The sequence below is a fragment of the Stegostoma tigrinum genome, chromosome 18 (assembly GCF_030684315.1).
Source record: "Stegostoma tigrinum isolate sSteTig4 chromosome 18, sSteTig4.hap1, whole genome shotgun sequence".
Taxonomy (NCBI): Eukaryota; Metazoa; Chordata; class Chondrichthyes; order Orectolobiformes; family Stegostomatidae; genus Stegostoma; species Stegostoma tigrinum.
Genome location: NC_081371.1, coordinates 16,782,834 through 16,809,397, shown reverse-complemented (window position 1 = coordinate 16,809,397; position 26,564 = coordinate 16,782,834). Strand labels below are relative to the sequence as shown.

The window sequence follows — 26,564 nt, the reverse complement described above, 5'->3', positions numbered from 1 at the left end:
GCTTAGTGAGAAAATCTCACTAAGCAGACAGTAAAAGAAAGATATTGGAAGGTTGAATAACCAACCATGGCAAAGACTGCAGGGAGTTGAGAAGGAATAAAATTTGATGTAATATCATAATTGTTCCATGTCGTTTGTGAAATAGACACCAGCCTAAATCCTTTTTGCATATAAAGGTCACATGAGCATGGCAAGCCACGCTATAAAAAGGCATTTATTCAAACGTAATGCTTTTTTTGTGAAAAGAGTATCCTTTCCAAATTCTTCACACACTTAATCTACAAAGAAAATTATTATGCAGGAACATAGTTGCTATCTCTAACTGTTCCAAAATATGCAGTGTACATATCATTAAGGTGTTTTAGGGTATGTGTGTGAAGTGTGTTTGGCTGATCATCTGGTGACTGTTCATTGTGTAGTGTTGCTGCACTTGGAAATGTGCTGCTAATCCTTTATGCATTTTGAGAATCTTCCATGCTGTAAAGCTCTGTGCCTCTATGAATGGTTGACTTCTGGCACTGATTTTGTTTCAGTTCCTTGCTCAATTAGTTAATTTGCTGATTCAACTGAGATCTGCAATGAAGCAGCTTCTCTAGTTGCACACGGTTCCTCAGTAAGTGTGAAAATTTACCTGGTTGTTGATTTTCACAATGTAAATCAAGGTGGCAATTTCTCTAGGAGATCCCAAGTAACTAATTGTGCTGACCTTTGCTAAGTGTCATGTACATTTGCTCCCTTTCCAATTTCTCACAGCTCTGGCAATGAGTTGGCAGCTTTATCAAAGTGAAATTAGATTTTCTGGCTTGAAGAAGGGTCACTGGACCTAAAATGTGAACTGTTTTGTCTCCATAGATGCTGCCAGGCCTGCTGAGTTTTTCCAGCAATTTCTGTTTTTGTTTTCGTTTTTGTTTCTGATTTTCAGCATTTCATCTTTTAGTTTTGCTTAGGTTTTATGTCATTTCATTTTGATTTTGTAACTTATTGTGTAACTTATTCACAGCAGTGAATTGAGGGGAATGTAGGTTAGGTTATTTTATTTTTGGATTAGGATTATTCCACGGCACAACATCGTGGACTGAAGGGCCTGTACTGTGCTGTACTTTTTTATGTTCTATGTTCTATGTTCTATTGCTGTTACATTTTCTGAGTTGGTGGATTTTCAGCTATTGGAAAAGTAGTCTACTAGAGGAGTAGACATTAATCAATGGATTATACTACTTTGCATGCCTTCAGTAAATGCAGCTGTCCTCGTTTGCTTTGTATGCATTTGTGCTAGATTGGATTGATTTTCGATTATTCTGTTTTGCCATGTTCACCATCTGCTAAGCTTTCTCGTTTGCTTCTGACAGTGTGGGAATGATATGTTGTGCCGTTCCAAAGATGGCAAGGAGGATGTCAGTGTAAAAACTATAGAGTTTTGGGGTGGAACCTTCACAGCCCTTGAATGGCATAGGCCATGATGAATCAGTTGGGAAAATGCAGCAAGATTGGCAAAAAGAAATGAGATTCTTAATGTCAGGGGAAGAAAAGTTCAGTTCTGCACTCAAGTATTGAACTATTTGCCAACATTAGCATTTAATTAATATTGAATCACACTTCAATGATGTGTGTTCTCCCATGCCCCAGATTGAAACTAAATGATGACAATTCCTCATGTGAAATTTAGAGTTAGTACCAGGCTGATCTAGCTTGCTGCTGGATCTTCCAGGGCTCCATCTTGGACAGCAATCCTAACATCTGAAGATATGCCTCGTATGTCCTAATGCCTACAGTTGCTGTTCCACAGAGGTTGGTATCAGACACATTCCAGCCTATATGCATCATCATGTACATCTCAAACTCATTTAAAACATAGTTCTGCATTTTAATACTGCAATTTGGCACTTGCTGACACCTTTCACTGTAATGCTGCTGCCAGCATACTTTGCGTGCAGGGACTAGCACCCACGTAATGGACTCCAGCGTGCTGAAAATTTGGACTCCCCACTTGCTTAATCTGCTCCTATTTGGATGTTCATACCATCTCTAACTGGCCTTGCCTTGCCTTGCCTTCTTGTGTTTTCCCAACTCATTCAGAACTTAAAAGGTTAACACTACTTCTGTCTTGCCTTGCTGCTTAGAGCAGAAACAAAGCCAGGCAGTATGCCATGGTTGTTAGCAAGAATCAGTCAAGCGGAGTGCCAGCAGCCTACATGGTAAACACACTGCATGTCTCAAATTCTACAGATAATCTTCAGTCAGAGGGTACCAGCACAGTAGGTTGCAGGCAGCATCTGATATGAGTTTGGGGCTTGGACACAATCAATTGGATGTTTAACGTCAAGGGTCTGGGCATTCATACATGTACAGTCTGACATGGACCATAGTCAGACCTGCAGATCTAGCTCAATGTCTCTGGGGCTTTGCAGTAAGTCAGCCATGGAGTGGCAGAGTCAGAATTATCTGGTAATTCATCAGTCGGGCCTGTCTCTCCCCATTGGATAATGAGTGTGCACCTCTGGATTTTATCAGCGGTCACTGATTCAATGGGGAAGCTGGTGAAGTCAATTGTGTGAGGATTGGAGGCAGTATTCTGGGATACAGAGGTAATATGAATTGTGAAGTGGAGGTGGGGGGGCTCGACATGTGAAGGTGGGAGTTGATAGACCGCAGGAAGACCAGGGTTTTTGTAGGAGTGGGGAGGTCATTGATCGAAACCACCATGCCAGCATCAAAGTTGGGGGGGGTGGGGGGAGGGGGGTGGTGGATGTCAGTGCATGACTATGTTTGGCATGGCTACTTAATGCCTGAGGCTCAGGGAAAAGTGAGCGATGGACAGTTAAGGAAATGGGCTTGGTGAGAACATGAGAAAGATGAATGTCGATGGGGCTGTCGGAGAGACTGAGAGGCTGAGCTTGCAACTTGCTTTGTAGGTTGACCTCTGTGTCTTCCATCCTCCTCCAAGTATGTAGTATGCTGTCGGCACACCTGGAGCGGGCAGAGGAAATATTTTATTCTTTGTGTAGAGTCCACTTTTGTGTGATGTGAGGCCCTTTGAAAGTCAGCAGTGTTAAATGCACATGTTGCAGGTGAAAGACAAAAGATGCTGTATGTGGACCTTGTGTATTGACCAACCATGTTGACCAAAATCCCTGGCCCCAAGCACTCTTTACCACAACATTAAACAATACCGGGCTATGCAACTAATTACTGTGAATTACAAGCAACATCTTGCAGCTGGAAATATCCACCCTGGTTGCCGAAGTCTCACCACCTTTTGAGTTCAATAAGGTGCAGGAGCTGCTCACTCCACAACTTTAACCATAAAACATCACAATGCAGGTGGGAATGAGTGTTACTAGCATGGGAGGCTGGGGATTGGAGTAGGTGACAGTGAGTGAAGGAAAATGTTGAACTCAGTAGTGTGGTAGACAGTGAGCCTTGGTAGGAGTTGGGTTCAATAGCAGAGAGTGAGTGTGAAGTAGCAGAGAGTAGATGGTAACACTTCACCTTGCAGAGCACAGAAGCTCATTAAGCTTCATGGAGTATTTCTCCAGATTATAGACACTACACTGACCTGGGTGGCAACTTCAGACCAGGCTGATAGGGCATTGTGCAATAATCTCCCTGATTAACCTGAGGAAAGCGGAAGACCCTCCTTTGCATCATTGCACAAACCAGGACCTTCAGGTTCCTGGTGATGAAGCAGTGGGCTAACCTCCCATTCTGAGCCATCTCTGGGTCAATGTTTCACACTCAGGAAGCATGAATTACGGCAACTGATTGACGTCACTTGGTCTAGTGCACAACTGCATTTTTAAAAATGGCACCAGGAAATCTGAAAAGTTCCAGCAGTGACCGAGACATCTATCTCTGGTAAATGCACCACAGCACACATTGAGCACCATAGAGGCATGGTGCATTGCTAATGAGCCAAGCTGCAGAGAATAGCTTGAGAAAACTTGCTTGAGCTGCTGGAAAGAAAACATCCATGAAAATTCCTGAAGTTGACACTAAACTGATTTTTTTTTAGTAAAAATTGTTAGTTTCAGTTTAGGGTGAATGAAAATTTATTTTTAAAACTTTTGAGTTTGTTTTATTATGCCTTTGTATGTTTTGAAATAATGCTTTGGCTTTTGACCCAGTTGAGAAGTAAGGAAGATGTGCATGTGCAATGGAGAAAGTTGCTGAGAACAGAGCTATTCTCTAAATGGAGATGGCTAGGTTTCAGTAAAAATGTAAGTTAGTGAAAAGAAAGCTGATCTAAAGTTCGCAAACAACTAATTTGCTGTTTTTAATCAAATACCCCGGTTGTGAATGTTTAGACAGAGGAAAAATGAACTCTTGAGAATTGGATTTGGCTAGGTGGTTCTGTAGGAAAGAAGGTCCTGCTGAAGAGATAGTAGGAACTGCAGATGCTGGGGAATCTAAGAAGATAAGATTTAGAGCTGGATGAATACAGCAGGCCAAGCAGCATCAGAGGAGCAGTAAGGCTGACGTTTATCCAAAACGTCAGCTTTCCTGCTCCACTGATGCTGCTTGACCTGATGTGTTCACCTAGCTCTAAACCTTGTTATCCTGCTGAAGAGGACTGTTTTTTTTGTATGCCTGGTGGGTTGTGGTGCCATTAATGCCATGCCACTTTGAAACTATTCTTCGAAGGGCTAGAAATCTATCAAACCCAGAAACTGTAATAGGAGAGAGTGAAAAGATCAGAATGAAATGACAGAAAATCAAATTTCACTTTGTAAAAGCTGCTGAGTTGGGGAGTTGGTTAGGGTGCATGCATTCAGTGTACCCAACAAAAGTCAGCCCACTGATAACTTGGGACCTGTTAGAGAAGTCAGTGATTCCTTTACTTGGCCCAGGGAGTTGTGTTTGGTTGGGTTTTACCTGATGCCTGAGCTGTGACCTGTGCAGCCAGACTCATACTGGAACCACCTTCGAGGATTTGAGTTTATTTATCCTATGGGAGTAAATGCCACTGAAGACTGGTTAAGTTCAGTGGACTAAGTTTGTAACAGAAGCTTTCATTGTTTAGGACCTTCTCTTTATTGTTCAGTGTACACCTACTTAATTGTTATTTCTTGTTTTGTTCAAGTTTATACAGCAGAAGTTCTTTTTGTATTTAAATTTAACGCTGGATTTCAATCCCCTATTTCTTTTGCCCTTGATTCTTCCATACATTACATACTTTAAACAGTGGTCGTCAATCAAACTAAATCCTAATAAATAAAAACTGAAAGAACTGCAGATGCTGTAAATCAGGAACAAAAACAAAGTTGCTAGAGGAGCTCAGCAGGTCTGGCAGCATCTGTAAATCCTAATAAATATCCAGCTTGTCCAGTGTTCTTATAACTGGGATCATAACACACTACCCTATAGGGCTGATGCCTACTGCACCGCTAAGTAATATGAGAGATTTTCTTGAAATCTCTCCCATATCCAGTCCAATTTATGAATCTACTCTTTTTGCAACACACAAACTCGTAGCTTAAATATTCCAGACACAAGTTAATCGTACCCCTTGAATTATGGGTGTTCCTCTTAAATCAACTTCTCGTGTATATACCGTTCATTTATATTTAAATGCTCTTCAAATGATAAGTGCTTTTATTAGGTACGAACATCTGAAATAATCCTTGTGCAAACTGTGGTCACATCTCATGTGCTTGTTACACTGTTGTAATTCTCCTGTTAATTAGATCCCCTGTGGCTGCAGCATCAGTGATGCAAAACCACTTAACCTATTTAAAATACTTGACATTCTCAGATGGTGACCTGAAGGTGCTCTGGCTGTTGAGGAACTAGCCAGCTGTAGATAGTTGAAAATTTGCTTTGAGTCATGGCAGAGCCAGCACAGACCATGTCTCCCTTCCAAAACTGGAATAGAATTTAAGCTGTACATTTTCATTTCTAGTGTGAGTAGATTCATTGATCAAAGCAGCACAGTTGTAGAAATTAATGCCTTCATGAAATTCCTGTTCATCTTGGCACCTGGGCAAGTGGAAGGTTTGGATCATGCCAATTAGGTAGGAGATCACTAAGAGCAGAACACATTCTTTGGTTAGCAGACTTGGCCTGTCATATAATATAGGTTGAGCTTCACAGTACTTTGATCATATACCATTGGACATAGAGTGTAAATGACAAGCCTAATATCATTAGAATATTGTGACCGCACACCTTTATAAAATATAGACAATTGCATATATCTAAAATAACTCTAAATCTTTCAGATTATGCCAGCAACAACAGAACAACAACATACATGTTTCATACCAACAGTTTCTGGAAAGTCTTGGGATGACTGACATTCCTAAAATCATTGGTGCTGATGTACTTCAACAACAAGACAGAAAAAGGCAAGCTCATCTCTTCACTAGTGCTTAATGATAATGACTTATTACTTAAATTGATGCCAAAATTTGGATTGATTTTAAATAAATATTGAACCAGTGGTGTCAATCTTATTAGAGATAATGGGAACTGCAGATGCTGGAGATTCCAAGATAATAAAATGTGGAGCTGGATGAACACAGCAGGCCAAGCAGCATCTCAGGAGCACAAAAGCTGACGTTTCGGGCCTAGACCCTTCATCAGAGAGGGGGATGGGGGGAGGGGACTGGAATAAATAGGGAGAGAGGGGGAGGCGGACCGAAGATGGAGAGTAAAGAAGATAGGTGGAGAGGGTGTAGGTGGGGAGGTAGGGAGGGGATAGGTCAGTCCAGGGAAGACGGACAGGTCAAGGAGGTGGGATGAGGTTAGTAGGTAGCTGGGGGTGCGGCTTGGGGTGGGAGGAAGGGATGGGTGAGAGGAAGAACCGGTTAGGGAGGCAGAGACAGGTTGGACTGGTTTTGGGATGCAGTGGGTGGGGGGGAAGAGCTGGGCTGGTTGTGTGGTGCAGTGGGGGGAGGGGATGAACTGGGCTGGTTGAGGGATGCAGTGGGGGAAGGGGAGATTTTGAAACTGGTGAAGTCCACATTGATACCATATGGCTGCAGGGTTCCCAGGCGGAATATGAGTTGCTGTTCCTGCAACCTTCGGGTGGCATCATTGTGGCAGTGCAGGAGGCCCATGATGGACATGTCATCAAGAGAATGGGAGGGGGAGTGGAAATGGTTTGCGACTGGGAGGTGCAGTTGTTTGTTGCGAACTGAGCGGAGGTGTTCTGCAAAGCGGTCCCCAAGCCTCCGCTTGGTTTCCCCAATGTAGAGAAAGCCGCACCGGGTACAGTGGATGCAGTATACCACATTGGCAGATGTGCAGGTGAACCTCTGCTTAATGTGGAATGTCATCTTGGGGCCTGGGATGGGGGTGAGGGAGGAGGTGTGGGGACAAGTGTAGCATTTCCTGCGGTTGCAGGGGAAGGTGCCGGGTGTGGTGGGGTTGGAGGGCAGTGTGGAGCGAACACACACCCCCCACGGTGATTGAGAACGCCCTTGACCGCGTCTCCCGCATTTCCCGCGACACATCCCTCACACCCCGCCCCCGCCACAACCGCCCCAAGAGGATCCCCCTCGTTCTCACACACCACCCTACCAACCTCCGGATACAACGCATTATCCTCCGACACTTCCGCCATTTACAATCCGACCCCACCACCCAAGACATTTTTCCATCCCCACCCCTGTCTGCTTTCCGGAGAGACCACTCTCTCCGTGACTCCCTTGTTCGCTCCACACTGCCCTCCAACCCCACCACACCCGGCACCTTCCCCTGCAACCGCAGGAAATGCTACACTTGTCCCCACACCTCCTCCCTCACCCCCATCCCAGGCCCCAAGATGACATTCCACATTAAGCAGAGGTTCACCTGCACATCTGCCAATGTGGTATACTGCATCCACTGTACCCGGTGCGGCTTTCTCTACATTGGGGAAACCAAGCGGAGGCTTGGGGACCGCTTTGCAGAACACCTCCGCTCAGTTCGCAACAAACAACTGCACCTCCCAGTCGCAAACCATTTCCACTCCCCCTCCCATTCTCTTGATGACATGTCCATCATGGGCCTCCTGCACTGCCACAATGATGCCACCCGAAGGTTGCAGGAACAGCAACTCATATTCCGCCTGGGAACCCTGCAGCCATATGGTATCAATGTGGACTTCACCAGTTTCAAAATCTCCCCTTCCCCCACTGCATCCCTCAACCAGCCCAGTTCATCCCCTCCCCCCACTGCACCACACAACCAGCCCAGCTCTTCCCCCCCACCCACTGCATCCCAAAACCAGTCCAACCTGTCTCTGCCTCCCTAACCGGTTCTTCCTCTCACCCATCCCTTCCTCCCACCCCAAGCCGCACCCCCAGCTACCTACTAACCTCATCCCACCTCCTTGACCTGTCCGTCTTCCCTGGACTGACCTATCCCCTCCCTACCTCCCCACCTACACCCTCTCCACCTATCTTCTTTACTCTCCATCTTCGGTCCGCCTCCCCCTCTCTCCCTATTTATTCCAGTCCCCTCCCCCCATCCCCCTCTCTGATGAAGGGTCTAGGCCCGAAACGTCAGCTTTTGTGCTCCTGAGATGCTGCTTGGCCTGCTGTGTTCATCCAGCTCCACATTTTAGTGTCAATCTTATTATTCTGTTTTCATTGTGTTCTGTTGCTGAATTATTTCCTTGAATAACTGTGGCAAATGTTTATACCAGGTTAGCAAAGCAAGGAAATGAAAACCTCATACGAGGCAACATGATGACTGTGAATGAGGTGAAATCAGAGTTGTGGCAACGTATTATGAACTGTGACAGTGTCATTAGGAAAAGTTTCCTGACCCACAAGAAGCAATCCAATGGAAAAATCAACAAGGAAGGATTCAAGAAGGTGATTTAAAAAAATATATATTTGGAACCTGTAATATATTTACCTCAATTAAGTTAAATGGCAGTAGTTCATTATGATGCTTTGGTCTATTCATTTTTTGTTCTGTTTTTCTGAGATTCTGTTTTGCTTTATTAGTGTTTGTAATAGGCTCCCATGATACAGAACTAAGAGATATATCACACATAAGGGAGAAGTAATTTTTAAACAGTGCACTCTCCTTTTTCTCTGAAGCAATATTCCCCCACTCCTACCCATCTTCAGTTGCCAGGAATTAAGCCTTACTCTGGTCAACTACATGGGCATTAGCTGCCACACAGTCCATTGGGCAAGTGGATTTCATTCAAAATGAGCCCAGGAAATAAATGTTAATGGAAAAATTAATACTAGGGACCATGGAACCAAAACCTGATCCTGTCTTTATTTATTATCCTCTTGTGAACTTTTAGCAGGGCTCTAAATATTGAAAAGGAGCAGAGGACCTGTGATTTCCTCTCTTCATGTCGGTGTATCAGTACCATTTGCAGTCCTCCAGCCCATAATCCTATAAATGTAAATTCACGATAGACCCCAAGTAAAACGTGGTAGCTAAACAGCTGAACCAAATATTATGGGGCAGATTGTACATTTTATCAGATTAATTGCCAATATTAATAAGTATAACTTTATCATTCCTCCCTGTATGTTGTAATTTTAACATGAAGATGATCATTACAAAGGAGCATATTAATGGTTGTGCAAATGGATACAAATGGATAAATGAGTGCATAAAATAATGTGATGCTCTGGTGACACAATTGTGACAACACTATAGCTTTAAGAGGGTAATTTGTTCTGGTTTATTTAAAGAGAGGTTTTAAGAAAGGTGCCGAGCTGTCTATTTGAAAACCAATAAAATTAGCAGCTTGTGAGGCCTTGAGTTTTTTTTTCAAGTTGGAATAGTAGAAACTGTCTGAATGGCCAAGCTGTCTCGGAACCAGGACTTTTAGTTTCTTAGCTTTTCAGCCAATTCTTTTTTCTTCTTTCTTTAGTTGTATTTTAACTAGAGTGCATGAACAAAGTGTGTTTTGCTTCCATCAGGTAGTTTGACCAATTGAATTGCATCTGGAATGCTGCACCTTACACTTACCTTTTAAAATAAGAAAAAAAAACAGGGCCTGGATTATCTTTTTAATATATTTTGAGGGGGTCTGGTCTTGTACATAGCACAATGTAAAGATTTTCTTTAAGTATTTAAAAAAGAAATTCTGGGATTCTGAAAAAAAATTCCGAAAATTAACAACAGTTTTGGCATGGACATAATATTCTCCTGTCAATAATGTATGTTGTTTAAAATTAATATTAGTAATAGCTGAAAATAAAAGATGATGGGGAGCTTGAGAATACTTGGCTAGTTCACTCCATGGCAATTTGGTGGCTTGTGAGCTTGAGAGGGAACTTCTGCCTGCATCTGAGAGGAAAGCTCACCTTTTGAACTCTGTCAAGGAGCACCAGGAGAAGTGACCAACGATGGGATTGCATGCAGTCCTAAAGAGGCAGTGCTGTGGATAGAGCCCTGATTAAAGTGTATGGGTGACCTCATCTGGGCCAGGCTACTGGGGACTAAAAGAGTGTGAAATTCTGGGGTGGATGGGGCAGAGACGGAGGGGTAATGGGAGGAGGATGTTGAGAGAGCCTCCGATGGACATAGTGCCTCCAAATAGGAGACACCTATATAGTCTTGGCCAAAATCCTGGAAATCACTCCCATTGTAGGCCTAGCTACAGCACATGGACTGCAGTGGTTCAAGGATGCAAAGGGTAAAGGGTGAGCAATAAATGCTGGCCAAGCCAGTGATGCCCACATCCCACAAATGAACAAAAAATGTCGAGCTACTAAATTTTACCAGGTAGTCTGGACACTAGCTGTCGACCCACACCCGAGCCAAACTGTATCAAGATTTCCAGCTGTAGCAGAGCTGCAGTTATCCTGTTGTTGAGCATGTACTATTGCTATTGCTCCCAGTTTTCGTTCATTCCATAAAATTTAACAGATTACATCCACCTCCTGTGAAGATAGTAGGACTGAACATAACTTAAACAATGAATTTTCTGTTATTAAATGAGTCAGTGTGTGCAGTGAAGTAAATTTAGTTCCCCACAATATAACCTTGGAACATAAAATTTGAAGTCGGCACAACAAAATAAAATGAGTGGTGTGCTTTATGGAATTGTACTGTGGCGTGGTAACATTGCATTTAATTTATGATTTAGTGTGTCAGGTACCAAAAAATGAGTATGTCCTTTTTGATTCCTCACACAGCCACCTATTTCAGCCATGCAATTTTGCAAGGTGTTGAGGGAGAGAAAATGGAGTCAAATCCCTCTCAGTTGTTGTTAGTGTCAATGATTAGAAGCTGGTGGTTACGTCAGCTTATAGAAGTCATAGAGGTATACAGTACAGAAACAGTCCAACTTATCCACGCCAGCAAATATCCTAAATTTATCCAGTCCCATTAGTCAGTGTTTGGCCCATACACCTCTAAACCCATCCTGATATCTTTTTAATGCTGTAATTGTACCAGCCTCCACCACTTCCTCTGGCAGCTCATTACATACTCAAACCATCCTCTGCGTGAAAAAGATGTCCCTTAGGTTCCTTTTAAATCTTTCCCCTATCACCTTATACCTATGCCCTCTAGTTTTGAACTCCCCTACCCTGGGGAAAAGACATTGACTATTCACCCTCTCCATGTCTCTCATGGTTTTATAAACCTCTATAAGATCATCCCTCAGCCTCTGGTGCTCCAGGGAAAATAGCCCCAGCTGACTCAGCCTCTCGCTATAGCACAAACCCTCCAATCCTGACAAGTTCCATGTACGTCCTTTCCGAACCCTTTCAAATTTCACACTATCTTTCCTATTGCAGGAACTATCTAAGCTGGTAAGCAATAGAAGGAGAAAATTAATAAAAACATCCAAGTGGAAAAGAAACAGAACTTTAACAGTACCACTGGCAAGCATAGAACATAGAATATAGAACATAGAAAAGTACAGCACAGTACAGGCCCTTCGGCCCACGATGTTGTGCCGTGGAATAATCCTAATCCAAAAACAAAATAACCTAACCTACATTCCCCTCAATTCACTGCTGTCCATATGCACATCCAGCTGTCGCTTAAATGTCACTAATGACTCCGCTTCCACGACTACCACTGGCAAACTATTCCATGCGCACACAACTCTCTGCGTGAAGAACCTCCCTCTGACGTCTCCTCTATACCTTCCTCCTAACACCTTAAAACTATGACCCCACGTGGCAGTCAATCCTGCCCTGGGGAAAAGTCTCTGGCTATCGACTCTATCCATGCCTCTCATTACCTTGTACACCTCGATCAGGTCACCTCTCTTCCTCCTTCTCTCCAGAGAGAGCTCAGTCAACCTCTCCTTGTAAGACAAGGCTGGATCCTGGTAAACCTCCTTTGCACCCTCTCCAAAGCCTCCACATCTTTCCTATAATAGCGACCAGAACTGGACACGATATTCCAAGTGTGGTCTCACCAGGGTTTTGTAGAGCTGCAGCATAACCTTGCGGCTCTTAAATTCAATCCCCCTGTTAATGAAAGCCAAAACGCCATATGCTTTCTTAACAACCTTATCTACTTGAGTGGCAACTTTGAGGGAGCTATGCACTTGAACACCAAGATCCCGCTGTTCCTCCACACTGCTAATAATTCTGCCTTAAATCCTATATTCAGCATTTAAGTTCGACCTTCCAAAATGCATCACCTCGCATTTATCCAGGTTGAACTCCATCTGCCATTTCTCAGCCCAGCTCTGCATTCTGTCAATGTCTCGCTGAAGCCTGCAATAGCCCTCGATACTATCAACGGCACCTCCAACCTTTGTGTCATCAGCAAACATACAAACCCACCCCTCAACCTCCTCATCCAAGTCACTTATAAAAACTACAAAGAGCAGAGGCCCAAGAACAGAGCCCTGCGGGCCACCACTCAGCACTGACCTCCAGGCAGAATACTTACCATCTACAACCACTCTCTGCCTCCTGTCAGCCAACCAAGTCTGAATCCAGACAGCGAAATCACCCTGCATCCCATACCTCCTGACTTTATGAATGAGCCTGCCGTGGGGAACCTTATCAAATGCCTTGCTGAAGTCCATGTACACCACGTCCACTGCTCGACTCTCGTCAACCTGTCTCGTGACCTCCTCAAAGAACTCAATAAGATTTGTGAGGCATGACCTGCCCCTCACAAAGCCATGCTGTGACTCCCTTTAATCATGCTATGCTTTTCCAAATAGTCATAAATCCTAGCCCTCAGAATTCTTTCCAAAACCTTGCTGACCACAGACGTAAGACTGACTGGTCTGTAATTTCCAGGGATTTCCCTATTCACTTTCTTGAAAAGAAGAACAAGATTTGCCTCTCTCCAATCTTCCGGCACGACTCCTGTGGAGAGTGAGGAAGCAAAGATCTTCGCCAGCGGCTTAGCAACCTCCTTTCTCGCTTCCCGGAGCAACCTAGGATAAATCTGGTCTGGCCCTGGGGACTTATCAATCTTAATGTTCGCTAAAATTTCCAGCACATCAACTTCCTCAATCTCGATCTGTTTAAGCCTGTTTTCCTGCTCCTCAAAGTTCTCATTCACAGCAAGGTCCCTTTCCTTAGTGAAAACCGAAGCAAAAAACTCATTTAGGGCTTCCCCTCTCTGCTCAGACTCCACGCACAAGTTCCCTACGCTATCCCTGATCATTCTGTTATTCCTCATGTATGAGTAAAATGCCTTCAGGTTCTCCCTAATCCTTCCTGCCAAGCCTTTATCGTGCCCCCTCCTGGCCCTCCTCAGTCCACTTTTGAGCTCCTTCCGAGCAAGCCTGTAATCCTCTAAAGCTGTGCTAGACCCTTGCTTCATCCACCTTAACGTACGTTGCTTTTTTGCTTTTTGATGAGAAGCACCTCTGTTCCTGTCATTCAAGGCTCCTTTATCTTACCCCTTCTTACCTGTCTCAGAGGAACAAATTTATGCATCACTCACAACAACTGGTCCTTAAACAGTCTCCACATGTCTGTTGTGCCCCTTCTGTGGAACAATTGCTCCCAATCTGTACTTCCCAACTCCTGCCTGATGGCATCATAGTTTCCTTTTCCCCAGTTAAATATCTTCCCCTGGTAACTGCTCCTTTCCCTTTCCATGGCTATGGTAAATGTGAGGCTGTTGTGGTCACTGTCCCCAAAGTGTTCTCCCACCACGACATCTGACACCTGTCCTGGCTCATTGCCGAGCACCAAATCCAAAATGGCCTCCCCCCACGTCGGCCTGTCCACATACTGAGTAAGGAAACCCTCCTGAACACACCTGACAAAAATGGCTCCATCCAAACCATCAGCACTAAGGATGTTCCAATCAATATTGGGAAAGTTGAAGTCACCCATAACAACAACCGTGCTACGTTTGCACTTTTCAACAATCTGCCGGCCTATGAGTTCTTCGATCTCCCGACTGCTATTTGGAGGTCTGTAGAAAACCCCCAATGAGGTGACTGCTCCCTTGCTGTTCCTGACTTACACCCATACTGACTCAGTTGACAAACCTTCCTCGGCAACCTCAGTAGACGAGTCCTCATCAAAAGTTCTTTCAGCCACCGTTATACTGTCCTTGACTAACAAAGCCACACCACCCCCTCTTTTACCACCTTCCCTGACCTTAATGAAAGATCTAAACCCTGGAACCTGCAACCTCCATTCCTGACCCTGCTCTATCCATGTCTCCGAAATGGCCACAACATCAAAGTCCCAGGTACTTATCCAAGCTGCAAACTCACCTACCTTACTCCTTGCGTTAAAGTAGACACACTTCAACCCAGCTTGCTGTCTGCCAGCACACTCCTGTGACAATGAGATCTGTCCATGTCCTCCCTCCTCTCATCCTCCTGTGTACTAGGACTACACCTCAGTTTCCCATCCCCCCTCTGAGCTCGTTTAAATCCACCCGAATAGCACTAGCAAATTTCCCACCCAGGATATTAGTGCCCCTCTGGTTCAAGTGGAGACTGTCCTGTTTGTAGAGGTCCCACCTTCCCCAGAATGAGCCCCAATTGTCCATGTACCTGAAGCCCTCCCTCTTGCACCATCCCTGCAGCCACGTGTTCAGCTGAAATCTCTCGCTGTTCTTTGCCTCGCTATCACGTGGCACGGGTAACAAACCAGAGATAACCACTCTGTTTGTTCTAGCTCTCAGCTTCCACCCTAGCTCCCTGAAATCCTGCCTGACATCCCTATCCCCCTTTCTACCTGTGTCGTTGGTGCCGATGCGGTCCACGACTTGGGGCTCGTTACCCTCTCCCTTCAGGACCCCAAAGACGCGATCCGAGACATCACGGACCCTGGCACCTGGGAGGCAACACACCAACAATGAGTCTCTTTCGTTCCCGGCAAACCTTCTATCAGTCCCACTTGATGAATTTTACAGAAAATTAAAATTTGTTCTGCTTCTTGAAGATTTTTGGTATTTTCCTTTGTAAATAATAATTGTCAGGTTGCAGGATATGCAAATTGGGAAAAGTAAACAAGTAACTTTCATAATTTTAGAAATTTTAAAAAGTCACAGCTTCATTAAAGTTCGGAAGAGATTGAGTAATGACAATTACTTTGTAAATGTCAGTTTTACGGTGCTTTTTCCCCACTGCTATTGATTACAAGTTTGTACTCTGTGCCCTTCCATAGGAGAGAAATTTCCAACACCAAAAAGGAAAATATATAAATCACTCTGGCCCAGGAGGATAAGCCTTTGTTGCATTGTTTCCTCCGCACAACCTCTACTCACAAAACCCACCCACAGAATCTGCAACCTGTTTCCAACTAATTATGGAGTGCATAATGAGGAATCCATAGCTCAAGACTGTCCTTTGCTCATAACTGGGGGGGAGAGAGAAGGTGGTAGCCGGCAGTAACAGAGCAATAAAAGGTTACTCCAAGTATTCTCATTGTTTTATAGCTGTTACTGTAAAGTAATCTTCTGAGCGAAAGTTTAAGATTTGGAGAACAGCTATTAGTGTGGTAGTTTAGTGGGCAGAGAGCAGTGCAGATAATATTTTATCAAAATTGATTTTGTTGCATTATGTTGAACACCTTTGGTCTTTAGGTGTTGAGTGATTGTGAAATAATCATGGATGATCACCAGTTTGACGTCCTGGCTGATGTACTGGGGTTCAAGAATCAAGACTTCAATTTCTCTGACTTTTCAAAATGTTTTAAAGGTAACTTAATAGTTAAGGATTCATTCACATGGTGATTACTGCTATACAAATTTACCTGTTGCGGCTCAATCTGGGTTTTCATCATTACAGCAGCTAGACAGTATCAGGTCTCAATTTTCTGAGTTATTCCCCAATCAGAAAATTAAAACTGTGAAATTTGTTGTTCTTTCCAACGTTCCCTTCCTATTACTAAGACTTTTAGACCTGAGTTTCATTTTGGTTTACCATGCTTTGATTTGCCTTGCCTTTATTTGTATTCTTCTTAGCCTTGATGGCATCCTGTACAACTAGGCCCTTTAATTGATTAAAAGAAAATACACCTTGACTATTAACTGAACTGGGTAAAGTCCTTCTTTTTAGGGGGTTATATTGTCTTTGTTATGTATTATGAGGGGAATTCATTATGAACACCATAACTACAGTATTTACAGTTTGAGTCAAATCCTTGTTAAAGTACTGGTTTAGATATGCTTTGTCAAAGTTTTTCATCTAGCACTCATTAGGGTAACTGCCAAGAACCACTAATGTAAAAGCAAGACTGTGTTTTGACAGATTTTTTTTGACTGTGGACTGTGAATGAGAAAAATGGGATCCTCTTTAGAAAGGAGAGAGAATATGAGCAGCTTAGAAAAACAAGTGAAGCTAATTAGTGCATATGAAACAATGTTACTTTTTGGTAATGTTGAGTCCAGACAAGAAGGTACTATTTATTCTGTGGTCAGCAGACCCCAGCCCAGCAACACGTCTCTGGATCAGACAGCTCAGCACGTTCTCTGTGAGGAGAATGAAACAGAGAGAAACAAAGTGATCTCCAGACTCATAGAATCCTTACCATATTGAAACAGGCCATTTGGCCCAACAAGTCCACAGCAACTGTCTGAAGAGCATCCCACCCAGACTCACCTCTCTACCCTATCCTTGTAAATCTGCATTCCCCACATCTAGCTCACCTAACCTGCACATCCCTGGACACTGGGCAATTTAGCATGGCTAATCCACTGACGCAGCACATCTTTAGACTGCGTGGGAAACAGGAACACCTGGAGGAGAACCACACAGACATGGGGAAAATGTGCAGACTCAACACGGACAGTTGCCTGAGGCTGGAATTGAACTCGGGGCCCCGGCGCTGTGAGGCAGCAATGCCAACCACTGAGCCACCATGGAGCTCACTGCATCACTCTTTTTCTCTCCCCCCTTTCTGTAAAGGAACTCTCTCCAATCTTTTGAAAGAAAAGGAAAAAATATACATTCAAATGCTGAAGGAAATAAAAACCGAAAGAACTGCTAATGCTGTAAATCAGGAACAAAAACAAAGTTGCTGGAAAAGCTCAGCAGGTCTGGCAGCATCTGTGAAGGAATAAACAGAGTTAACATTTCAGGTCTGGTGACCCCTCATCAGAACGGTTCTGAGGAAGGGCCACCAGATGCGAAACATTAACTGTTTTCTCCTGTACAGATGCTGCCAGACCTGCTGAGCTGAAGGAAATAATTCTAAAACCAAAGAACCAGATCCATCCAAGTAACCAGTGGACTGCAAGTGTGCAAATAATATTGAGGTATCATCGAAGAATTGAAGATTGTGAAAACAACCCATCTACTTTTATGATTATGGACTAGTGTTACAGAACAGTGTTCCTTGAACTATTTTTTAAACCTTCACTCAGAATAATTATTTTGTTTGTTTTTTTTCGTGTCTATGTGTGGAAGTTTAAAAAGAGATAAAATTCAAGGTACATAAGTTAAAAATCCTTTTTCTTTCACTGCTGTTTTTTAATGTTATGTTGTTACAATGACTACAGTTATTTCCATTGTCACTGAAGGGACTTGGTGCCCGCCTGGGATTTTTGATAGTTCCATTGAATCATCCATCACATTGTCATGACTCTGTCAATAGTGCAGTTTGATTTCCAGGACACTACGCCATTTAGTTGTGGCATTTTATACTGCATGAGAGGTCAGTGCTGACTTGTTGGCAAGTGGGCTCTGGTAGTCATTGGCATGGAGAATTTGATAAATCATCCAATCATTCCCTGGTTCATTTCTTAGGGAAATATCTTAATCAATCAGCACCTACCTGCTTAGTTTAAAATTTAAACAATGTTTCAAGTTGAATCCGTGACCCTCTATCTGGTACAAGTTCTGTACTACTAAATAACTGTTTATTAGCTTTAACCTAAGAACTCTGTAGTCAAGAGTAGATATGAGTTGCATGTGTATTTTGAAATTGCTGGTTTCTTGAGTCAGATCATTTACTCATAAACTTGTGAACCTGACCTATCACATTAAATTCATCATTCGTACTGTTACTTTCTTCTTCCTGTTATTTTTGTATCTCTGCTGTTGCTATTTACAGGGAGATCCTGTCTGTGTACCATTACTTCCCCACAGGAAAATGGGGAAATCAGTGATGAGAATGAGGCACATTGAGACACCTGTCTTGTTCAATTCTTACTGGCTGCTCAAAGCTAGGATTGCAAAAGCCCAACTGGTTTTGTTTCTGGTGTGACCGAGCCGCTATTGACACCCTAGTGTTTATCATTCATCAGAAGCTGAACTACAAGAGAAGGCCAGAGGCTAGGAATTGTGCTGCGAGTAACTTTTCATCCATTTTCCCAGTGCCCATTCATTGTCAAATAAGGCACAAGTCAGGAGTGTGATAGAATACTCTCCACTTGCCTAGATGACAACACTTAAGAATCTTGACGCCATCTAGCATAAAGCAGCTCAATTCATTGGCGTTTCATCCCTACTTTGAACAATCACTACCATTTACACAGTGGTAGCAATGTGTAATATCTTCCATCGTATCACAGAACTCAGCAAGGCACCTCTGACAGGACCTTCCAAATCCATGACCTCTTCTATCACCCTGGCTACAGGGTTCCCTAGATGCCACGTGCCATTCTGATGAAGAATTGTATTGCTGTTCCTTCCCTGACTGTGTTAAAATCCTGGAACTCCCTTCCCAAGAGCACTCAGTGTCTCTGTCTGTCAAGGACTTCAGTCGTTCAAGAAGGCAGCTCACTACCACCTTATCCAGGATAATAAGGAATGGGCTTTAAGATCTGACCGAGCCAGTGACCTGTGAATAAATAAATATAGATTTGGTCAAGGGAAGGAGAAACAGGAGCTAAAAGAAGGGAGAAACAGGAATTGAAAACTATTATTTAAATCAAATGTCAAATGCTTTGTCACAGGGTTTACAGATGACAGAATGGTAAAGCAGTGCTACGGTGGTGCAGGTGATTCCAATATGAAACGCATGATTGCAGATGACTGTTTTAATTACATCGCAGATAAGCTGAAAAGTACAGTTTTGGTAAGGCTGCTTAGTTACATTTATCTGTATTTTCAGTGGGCATTATGATTTGTTTTCACTTTCTTTATTAAATAATAATTTAAAATTATGTTGAGGGTACTCAGTAATTCTATTAATGGCCTATTGAATTTTCTTTGAAAGGATTTGCATTCTGTATTTGATCGATTGGACCGTAATCATGATGGACTAATTACAATGTACGACTTTCGTACTCTGTTTGACAACTGCTTGCTTTCAACCACAGAGTACCATCGCTTTTTAGGGATGGTGGGACTGATACCTGAGTCAAAATTATCCTATCTCGATTTCCTTCAAATATTAAAAACGATCGAGTCCATACAGAGCCATCACTGGAATACCTCTGTTCACAAGTTAGTACTTGGCTTTAATTTATAAACTTATTTTCCTGTTTGTGTTTTCATGAGCACAAATAAAGGGTAGAACGCTGCAGAAATCATAACCTGAGACGCAAACACAGAACACTGGAAAAGCAGCATAGTAGGTCAGTCAGTGTCTGTCATGAACAAATATATTGATATTTTTGGCAGGAGGTTTTTCAGAACAGAGTACTGAATGGTCGAGCAGAGTATTTTAATAAAATTGGAAAGACGGACTGGGGTGGATAGGGACGTTTTAGAGGTGTGATGGGAAAAGAAGGGGAGGGAGAATGCTGAGCATGGAGCTAAAGTGAATGATCTGCAACTTTGCAGAAGGGAAGGATCTGCTTTTATTAGAAGATATGAAGCATCATTTCAGTTAGGGGGCTGGTTAGCTCAATTGAATGGATGGCTGGCTTGTGATGCAGGGTGATGCCTACAGTGTGGGTTCAATGCCTGCACCAACTGAGGTTACCATGAAGGACTCCTTCTCAACCTCTCCCCTTGCCTGAGGCATGGTGACCCTTGGGTTAAACCACCATCAGTCGTTATCTCTGTCTACTGAGAGATGAGCCTTATGATCTGCTAAGACAATGGTAGCTTATCCTTTACTTTTACCATTTCAGTTAGTCAGTAGAAAAAAGTGTGAACAAATTAATAACCAAATAAAACCAGATTGCTAATCTGTGAAGACTTGAGATAATGTCAGGCTCACGCTAGGGTAAATCTAGGAATTGTACAAAGGGGTAGAAACTCCCCCTTTCTGGTGTGGTTTAAACAATGGTGTGAATGTTAGGAGAATACATTTGAGAATGGGGGAAAAAAGAATCAGAATCGCGACATTGAGAAAAAATGTGATTTTTTTTTACTCAAGTCTTAAAAGCTGTCACGCCATGGCACAACTGAGCAGTGACTACTTTCGTTCCAGCTGTTTGCATCCTACTGCTAGCCCAACTCCCCTTATTTATATTGCACCTTCAGTTGTTTGCTCCTGAGAAATTAGGTGGTGCAAATTAGTTAGAGTATCTGGCGAGGGTTAGAGGGGGGATTTTAATGATTGTTTGTGCCTGTCATCATCCTGTTGTTCTTGCATCCTCATGGACGCTATCCTCCTCGATGACTTGTGTGGATGTAGGATCATCAGCAAACCACAAGCTTTGTCACATTGTAATTCCTGCTCTTGAATCAAATCTCACAACACTTCAGCTTTTCAGCAGTTTGTACATTAGAGCTCAGCGGCACCTATAGAACATAGAACATAGAACAGTACAGCACAGTACAGGCCCTTTGGCTTTTGGTGCTGCGCCGACCTGTGAAACCAATCTGAAGCCCATCTAACTTACACTATTCCATTATCATCCATATGTTTATCCACTGACCATTTAAATGCCCTTAAAGTTGGCGAGTCTACTACTGTTGCAGGCAGGGCATTCCACACCCTTACTACTCTCTGAGTAAAGAACCTACCTCTGACATCTGTCCGATATCTATCACTGCTCAATTTAAAGCTATGTCCCCTCCATGCTAGCCATCACCATCCAAGGAACAAACTGTCCACCCTATCTAATCCTCTGATCATCTTGTATGTCTCTATTAAGCCACCTCTTAACCACCTTCTCTCTAACGAAAACAGCCTCAAGTCCCTCATCCTTTCCTCATAAGTCCTTCGCTCCATACCAGGCAACATCCTGGTAAATCTCCTCTCCATCCTTTCCAATGCTTCCATATCCTTCCTGTAATGCAGCAACTAGAACTGTATGTAATACTCCAAGTGTGGCCACACCAGAGTTTTATACAGCTGTAACATGACCTCATGCTCCGAAATTCAATTCCTCTACCAATAAAACCTAACACACCATATGCCTTCTTAACAACCCTATCAACCTGGGTGGCAACTTTCAGGGATCTATGCACATGGACACCGAGATCTCTCTGCTTGTCCACACTACCAAGAATCTTACCATTAACCTAGTATTCTGTATTCCTGTTACTCCTTCCAAAGTGAATCACCTCACACTTTTCCGCATTACACTCCATTTGCCACCTCTCAGCCCATCTCTGCAGCTTATCTATGTCCCTCTGTAACCTGCAACATCCTTCCGCACTATCCACAACTCCACCGACTTTAGTGTTATCCGCAAATTTACTAACCCATCCTTCTACACCCTCATCCAGGTCATTTAGAAAAATGACAAATAACAGTGGCCCCAAAACAGATCCTTGCAGTACACGACTAGTAACTCCAGGACGAACATTTTCCATCAACCACCACCCTCTTTCTTCTTACAGGTAGCCAATTTCTGATCCAAACTGCTAAATCACCCTCAATGCCATGTGTCCGTATTTTCTGCAATAGCCTACTGTGGGAAACCTTGTCAAACACTTTACTGAAATCCATATACACCACATCAACCGCTTTACCCGCATCCACCTGTTTGGTCACCTTCTCAAAGAACTCAATAAGGTTTGTGAGGCACGACTTACCCTTCACAAAATCATTTTGACTATGCCTAATCAAATTTATTCCTTTCTAGATGATTATAAATCCTATCTGTTATAATTCTTTCCAACACTTTACCCACAGCAGAAGTAAGGCTCACTGGTCTATAATTACCAGGGTTGTCTCTACTCCCCTTCTTAAATAAGGGGACAACATTTGCTATCCTCCAGTCTTCTGGCACTATTCCTGTCGACAATGATAACATAAAGATCAAAGCCAAAGGCTCTGCAATCTCCTCCCTAGCTTCCCAGAGAATCCGAGGGTAAATCCCATCCAGCCCAGGGGACTGATCTATTTTCACACTTTCCAGAATTGTTAACATCTCCTTATGAACCTCAATCCCATCTAGTCTATAGCCTGTATCTCAGTAGTCTCCTCAACAACATTGTCTTTTTCCTTTTGTGAGTACTGATGAAAGATATTCATTTAGCGCCTCTCCTATCTCATCAGACTCCACACACAACTTCCCACTACTGTCCTTGACTGTCCCTAATCTTACTGTAATAATTCTTTTAGTCCTGACATACCTGTAGAAAGCTTTCGGGTTTTCCCTGATCCTACCTGCCAAAGACTCCTCATGTCCCCTCCTATCTCTTCTAGGCTCTTTCTTTAGGTCTTTCCTGGCTAACTTGTAACTCAAGCGCCCTAACTGAGCCCTCACGCCTCAACTTTACATAAGCCTCCTTCTTCCTCTTGACAAGAGATTCCGACTTCCATGTTTCTGCTAGGTCACTTTGTGCATCTCACACATCTACATAGCATGCAATTTATAGTTTGCTTTCTTAACATTCACTCACTTTGCGCTTACTTGGAGGCATTTGTTTTTTTTAGCACATAGGGCCTTCAATTACAGACTGCCAGCCTGTTTGGCTTGTGTCGCTTTTTAACATTAAGGGTGAGGATGGCAGTTATCATGGTGGGTAGCACTAAACAGTCAAGAGTGTGACCATGTCACTAAGTCAACATCTTCAATAAATACGCTGCATATCATACCTGGCACAAATGACGGTTGTGGTAGATGATGGCCAGTTACCCAGCTTCAGGACACCTTTGCAGGAATTCGTCAGGGTAGTGTCCAAGTTCCAACCATCCTTGGCTGCTTTGTTAGTGATCTTTGCTCCATCAGAAGATCAGAAGTGGGGATGTTTGCTGATGACTGCACAAAATTTTTCACCATTCATAACACCAATCTAGAAAGATAGGGCAGTAGATTAATGGAAACACCAACTGCCGCATGTTCCCTTCCAAGTCACACACCATCTTGATCGCCATATCGAGATTCCTTCAATGTTGTCGGGTCAAAATCCTGGACCTCCCTCTCCAAAGGTATTGAGTGTGTACGTACAACAAATAGACTGCGGTAGTTCTAGAAGGAGCTTATCAACACCTTCTCAAGGGCAACTAGGGATGGGCAACAAATATTGGACCAACCAGTGATGCCAACGTTCCTTGAGTGAATTTCAAAAAGTGCTTCAAGCACATAGTCATATGTGAAAGTCAAAGGGGAGCAGTTCTTTTATGGGGTCAAAGGTGCTGCAGCCAGTTGGGGTGCCACAAGAGTTAATCAAGCAGTTTGGCTAATTCCAGTCAAGGGAACTGGCCGGGGTCAGTTTAGGGACCTGTATGCTTGCGCACCGGACCATGGTTAATCCTATAGTTCAACTGCAACTAGCCAGGGTCGTTTAGTTAGGTCAGTGCAGGTAGGTCAGTTGGAAAGCTGTTTTTCAAATGTGGTTTTCCCTGCTTTGACATGAAGGGAGGGATTTAGCCTAATAGAACAGCAGTTATTCGTGATACATGAGCAGGAGAATTGGTGAAATGTCATCAGTGAGTGGATAGGAAGCACAAAGGGCAGGAAGAATTAGCAGCCTGGGAGAATTAGGTGGATGAGACCCATTGAGTGAATATGATGTTTGCAATAGTGAGACTTTTAGTCCATGAGCTTTGGTGCGATAAGTGTGCAGTGACAGAATTTGTGAGAGTGGGAGGCATAAGAAAGAAAATGGTGGCACTTACCCTTTCAGGGCTAAAAGATTATTGACCTTCTTCTTGCACTGATATGCATCTGTCCCATTTCACTAGGGCCATAGCACTGATCTGGATTGCTATCTGGGTCCAGGCTGGCCTGGTCTGTGGAGTGGCCTTCTGTGCTGTTTAGACTGTACTCCTCTTTACCTTGCTGCCTGCCAGCAGTTGCAGGTTGCGGTTGATGAGACAGGGTTGATCTGTGTTGATGGGATTTGCAGTGTGCTGGAGCTTGTATGTTGTGCAGGTGTATTCTGTTTTATGCCCTACTCAATTTGTCATACAAAAACATTGATCAGTTTCGAAATTGTCTGCAAACCGATGGTCATCTTATGGCACTGTGAAGCATTTTGAGACATTTCAAGATGCTATGTATTTTAACTATGGTATAAGAATCAAGTGTGTTTTGCTTCAAGCCTGATAGTTTGACAAATCAAATTGCATCCAGAACACAACACTTTATATTTACCTTTAAAAATAAGAAAAAGTTGGGACCTAGGCTTTCATCTTGATATATTTTAAGCAGGTTTGACCTGGTCCATAACAGTGGGCTTCTAGTGGAGTTCTCCAGGGACTGGGACACATGCTCTTGCTGATACATATCAATGATCTAGCCCTTGGTGTACAGGGCATAATTAAAAATTTGTGAATGATGCAAAACTTGCGAGCATAATGAAACCTGAAAGAAGGGTAATGCAGAACTTTAAAAGAACATGGACAACTTGGCAAAGTGGATAAATAAATAGCTGATGAAGTATAACGCTGAGAAGTATGAAGTGATTCATTTTGGTCAAAAAAATGCAGAGACACAATCAAAAAGAAAGGAAACAGTTCTAAATGGGAGGCTGGGGCAGATACCTGTGTCTATATGTGCATAATTCACTGAAGGTTACAGTTACGGATATAGGGTGTGGTTAATAAAACATACAACATCCTCGGCTTTACTCATAGGATCAAAAACTTAACAGAATTGTAGATTACTTAACCACTAAACAGCAACTGTTCAAATATAACAACGTCCCACAAACACAGCCTTGGCAATTTCAGTAAAATAGATTGTTTCCCATGGAATTCTAGCAGCAGGAAGTAGACCATTTGGCTTCTGGAGCTGAATATTGAATGTTGAGCTCCATTCAATAGGTTCGTGACTAATCTGAGACTCCTAATATCAATTTTGCTGCATTTTCTCCAATAAGGTATTCTCCCTTTTATGCCATGAGCTTTAACTTTGTCCACAAATCTGTTATGCAGCACTTTATCAAATGTCTTTTGGAATTCCACGTGTGCCACTTACCCTTATCGACATTCTCTGTTGCCTTGTTAAAAATAAATGCGGAAAGTTCAATAAATATAATTTGACCTTAGTGAATCTGTGCTGGTTTTCCTTAATTAATTTACATTTTTCCAAGCAATTGATTTTGACTGGGAATTATCATTTCTAGAATCCTCTCCACAATGAAGAATAACTGATTGGTCTGTAGTTTCTTGATTTATTTTTACACCCTTTTTTGAGTATTTGATATACCTCTGGTTGTACTATAACCTGCTCAGAATTTTGTTCTTTACTAGAGACAGATGTCAATCCCTGGCCTATGTGTATTCCCCTGTGTAAATTTGTTTTCACAATCATCCTCACTCCTTTTTATTTTTACCATCCATTTACTCTCTGTGTGCCTCTGGATGATTTTTGTGCTCTTTTTGATATTAGCTGCTGGTTTCAATATATGCTGTCTCTTTGATTCTCTTGTAAAGATTTTCACTTACCACCTGAACATTCTGTATTCAGCCTGTTTTCCACTTGTACTGTCTGCCTTTTTCTTCTCTATTTAATCTCTCTCTTTTCTCAGCCAGAGAGTTCTAGCTTTGGATGCCCTGCATTTACACTTCATTGGAAATATATCTTGATAGTGCCAATACTACCTCTCTTTTTTCATATAGGTAGCCCATTATTTGGTTTCTGTTCGGTCTGACAATCTTTTGAGTCCAAATGAACTGGGCCAGATCTGTCCTAACTGCATTGAAGTTGACTTTCCCCAAGACAATTATTCTTACTTGATTACTCCTTGAATTTTTCCATCACTATGACACTGACCTAACCCTTATGATATGAAGATCATTGTCACTTAAATGTTCCCCTGTTGACACTTGATCCACCTCATTCCAAAAAAAGGTGCCTCCTTTCTTATTGCATTGGAAATATAATGTGTTTTAAAACAAAAAATCCCTGAACATATTCTAGGACACTCTCAGTGGTTAGCACTTCTGCCTCACAGCACCAGGAACCGG

The 26,564-nt window shown here is 42.9% G+C and overlaps 1 protein-coding gene across 6 annotated transcripts in view; it reads left to right on the top strand.

Moving 5' to 3' along the window:
• efcab6 (EF-hand calcium binding domain 6) overlaps positions 1-26,564 on the top strand; it is a 93,360-nt gene that overhangs the window by 30,621 nt on the left and 36,175 nt on the right. For 5 of the 6 annotated variants that reach the window (XM_048548862.2, XM_048548860.2, XM_048548866.2 and 2 more), the window contains 6 exons: positions 6,219-6,344; positions 8,630-8,801; positions 15,940-16,054; positions 17,514-17,594; positions 19,255-19,376; positions 19,518-19,747. In XM_048548862.2, coding sequence (XP_048404819.2) covers positions 6,219-6,344; positions 8,630-8,801; positions 15,940-16,054; positions 17,514-17,594; positions 19,255-19,376; positions 19,518-19,747 — 846 coding nt within the window. The remainder of the gene's footprint in view (positions 1-6,218; positions 6,345-8,629; positions 8,802-15,939; positions 16,055-17,513; positions 17,595-19,254; positions 19,377-19,517; positions 19,748-26,564) is intronic. The other variant, XM_048548861.2, reaches the window with a different exon arrangement.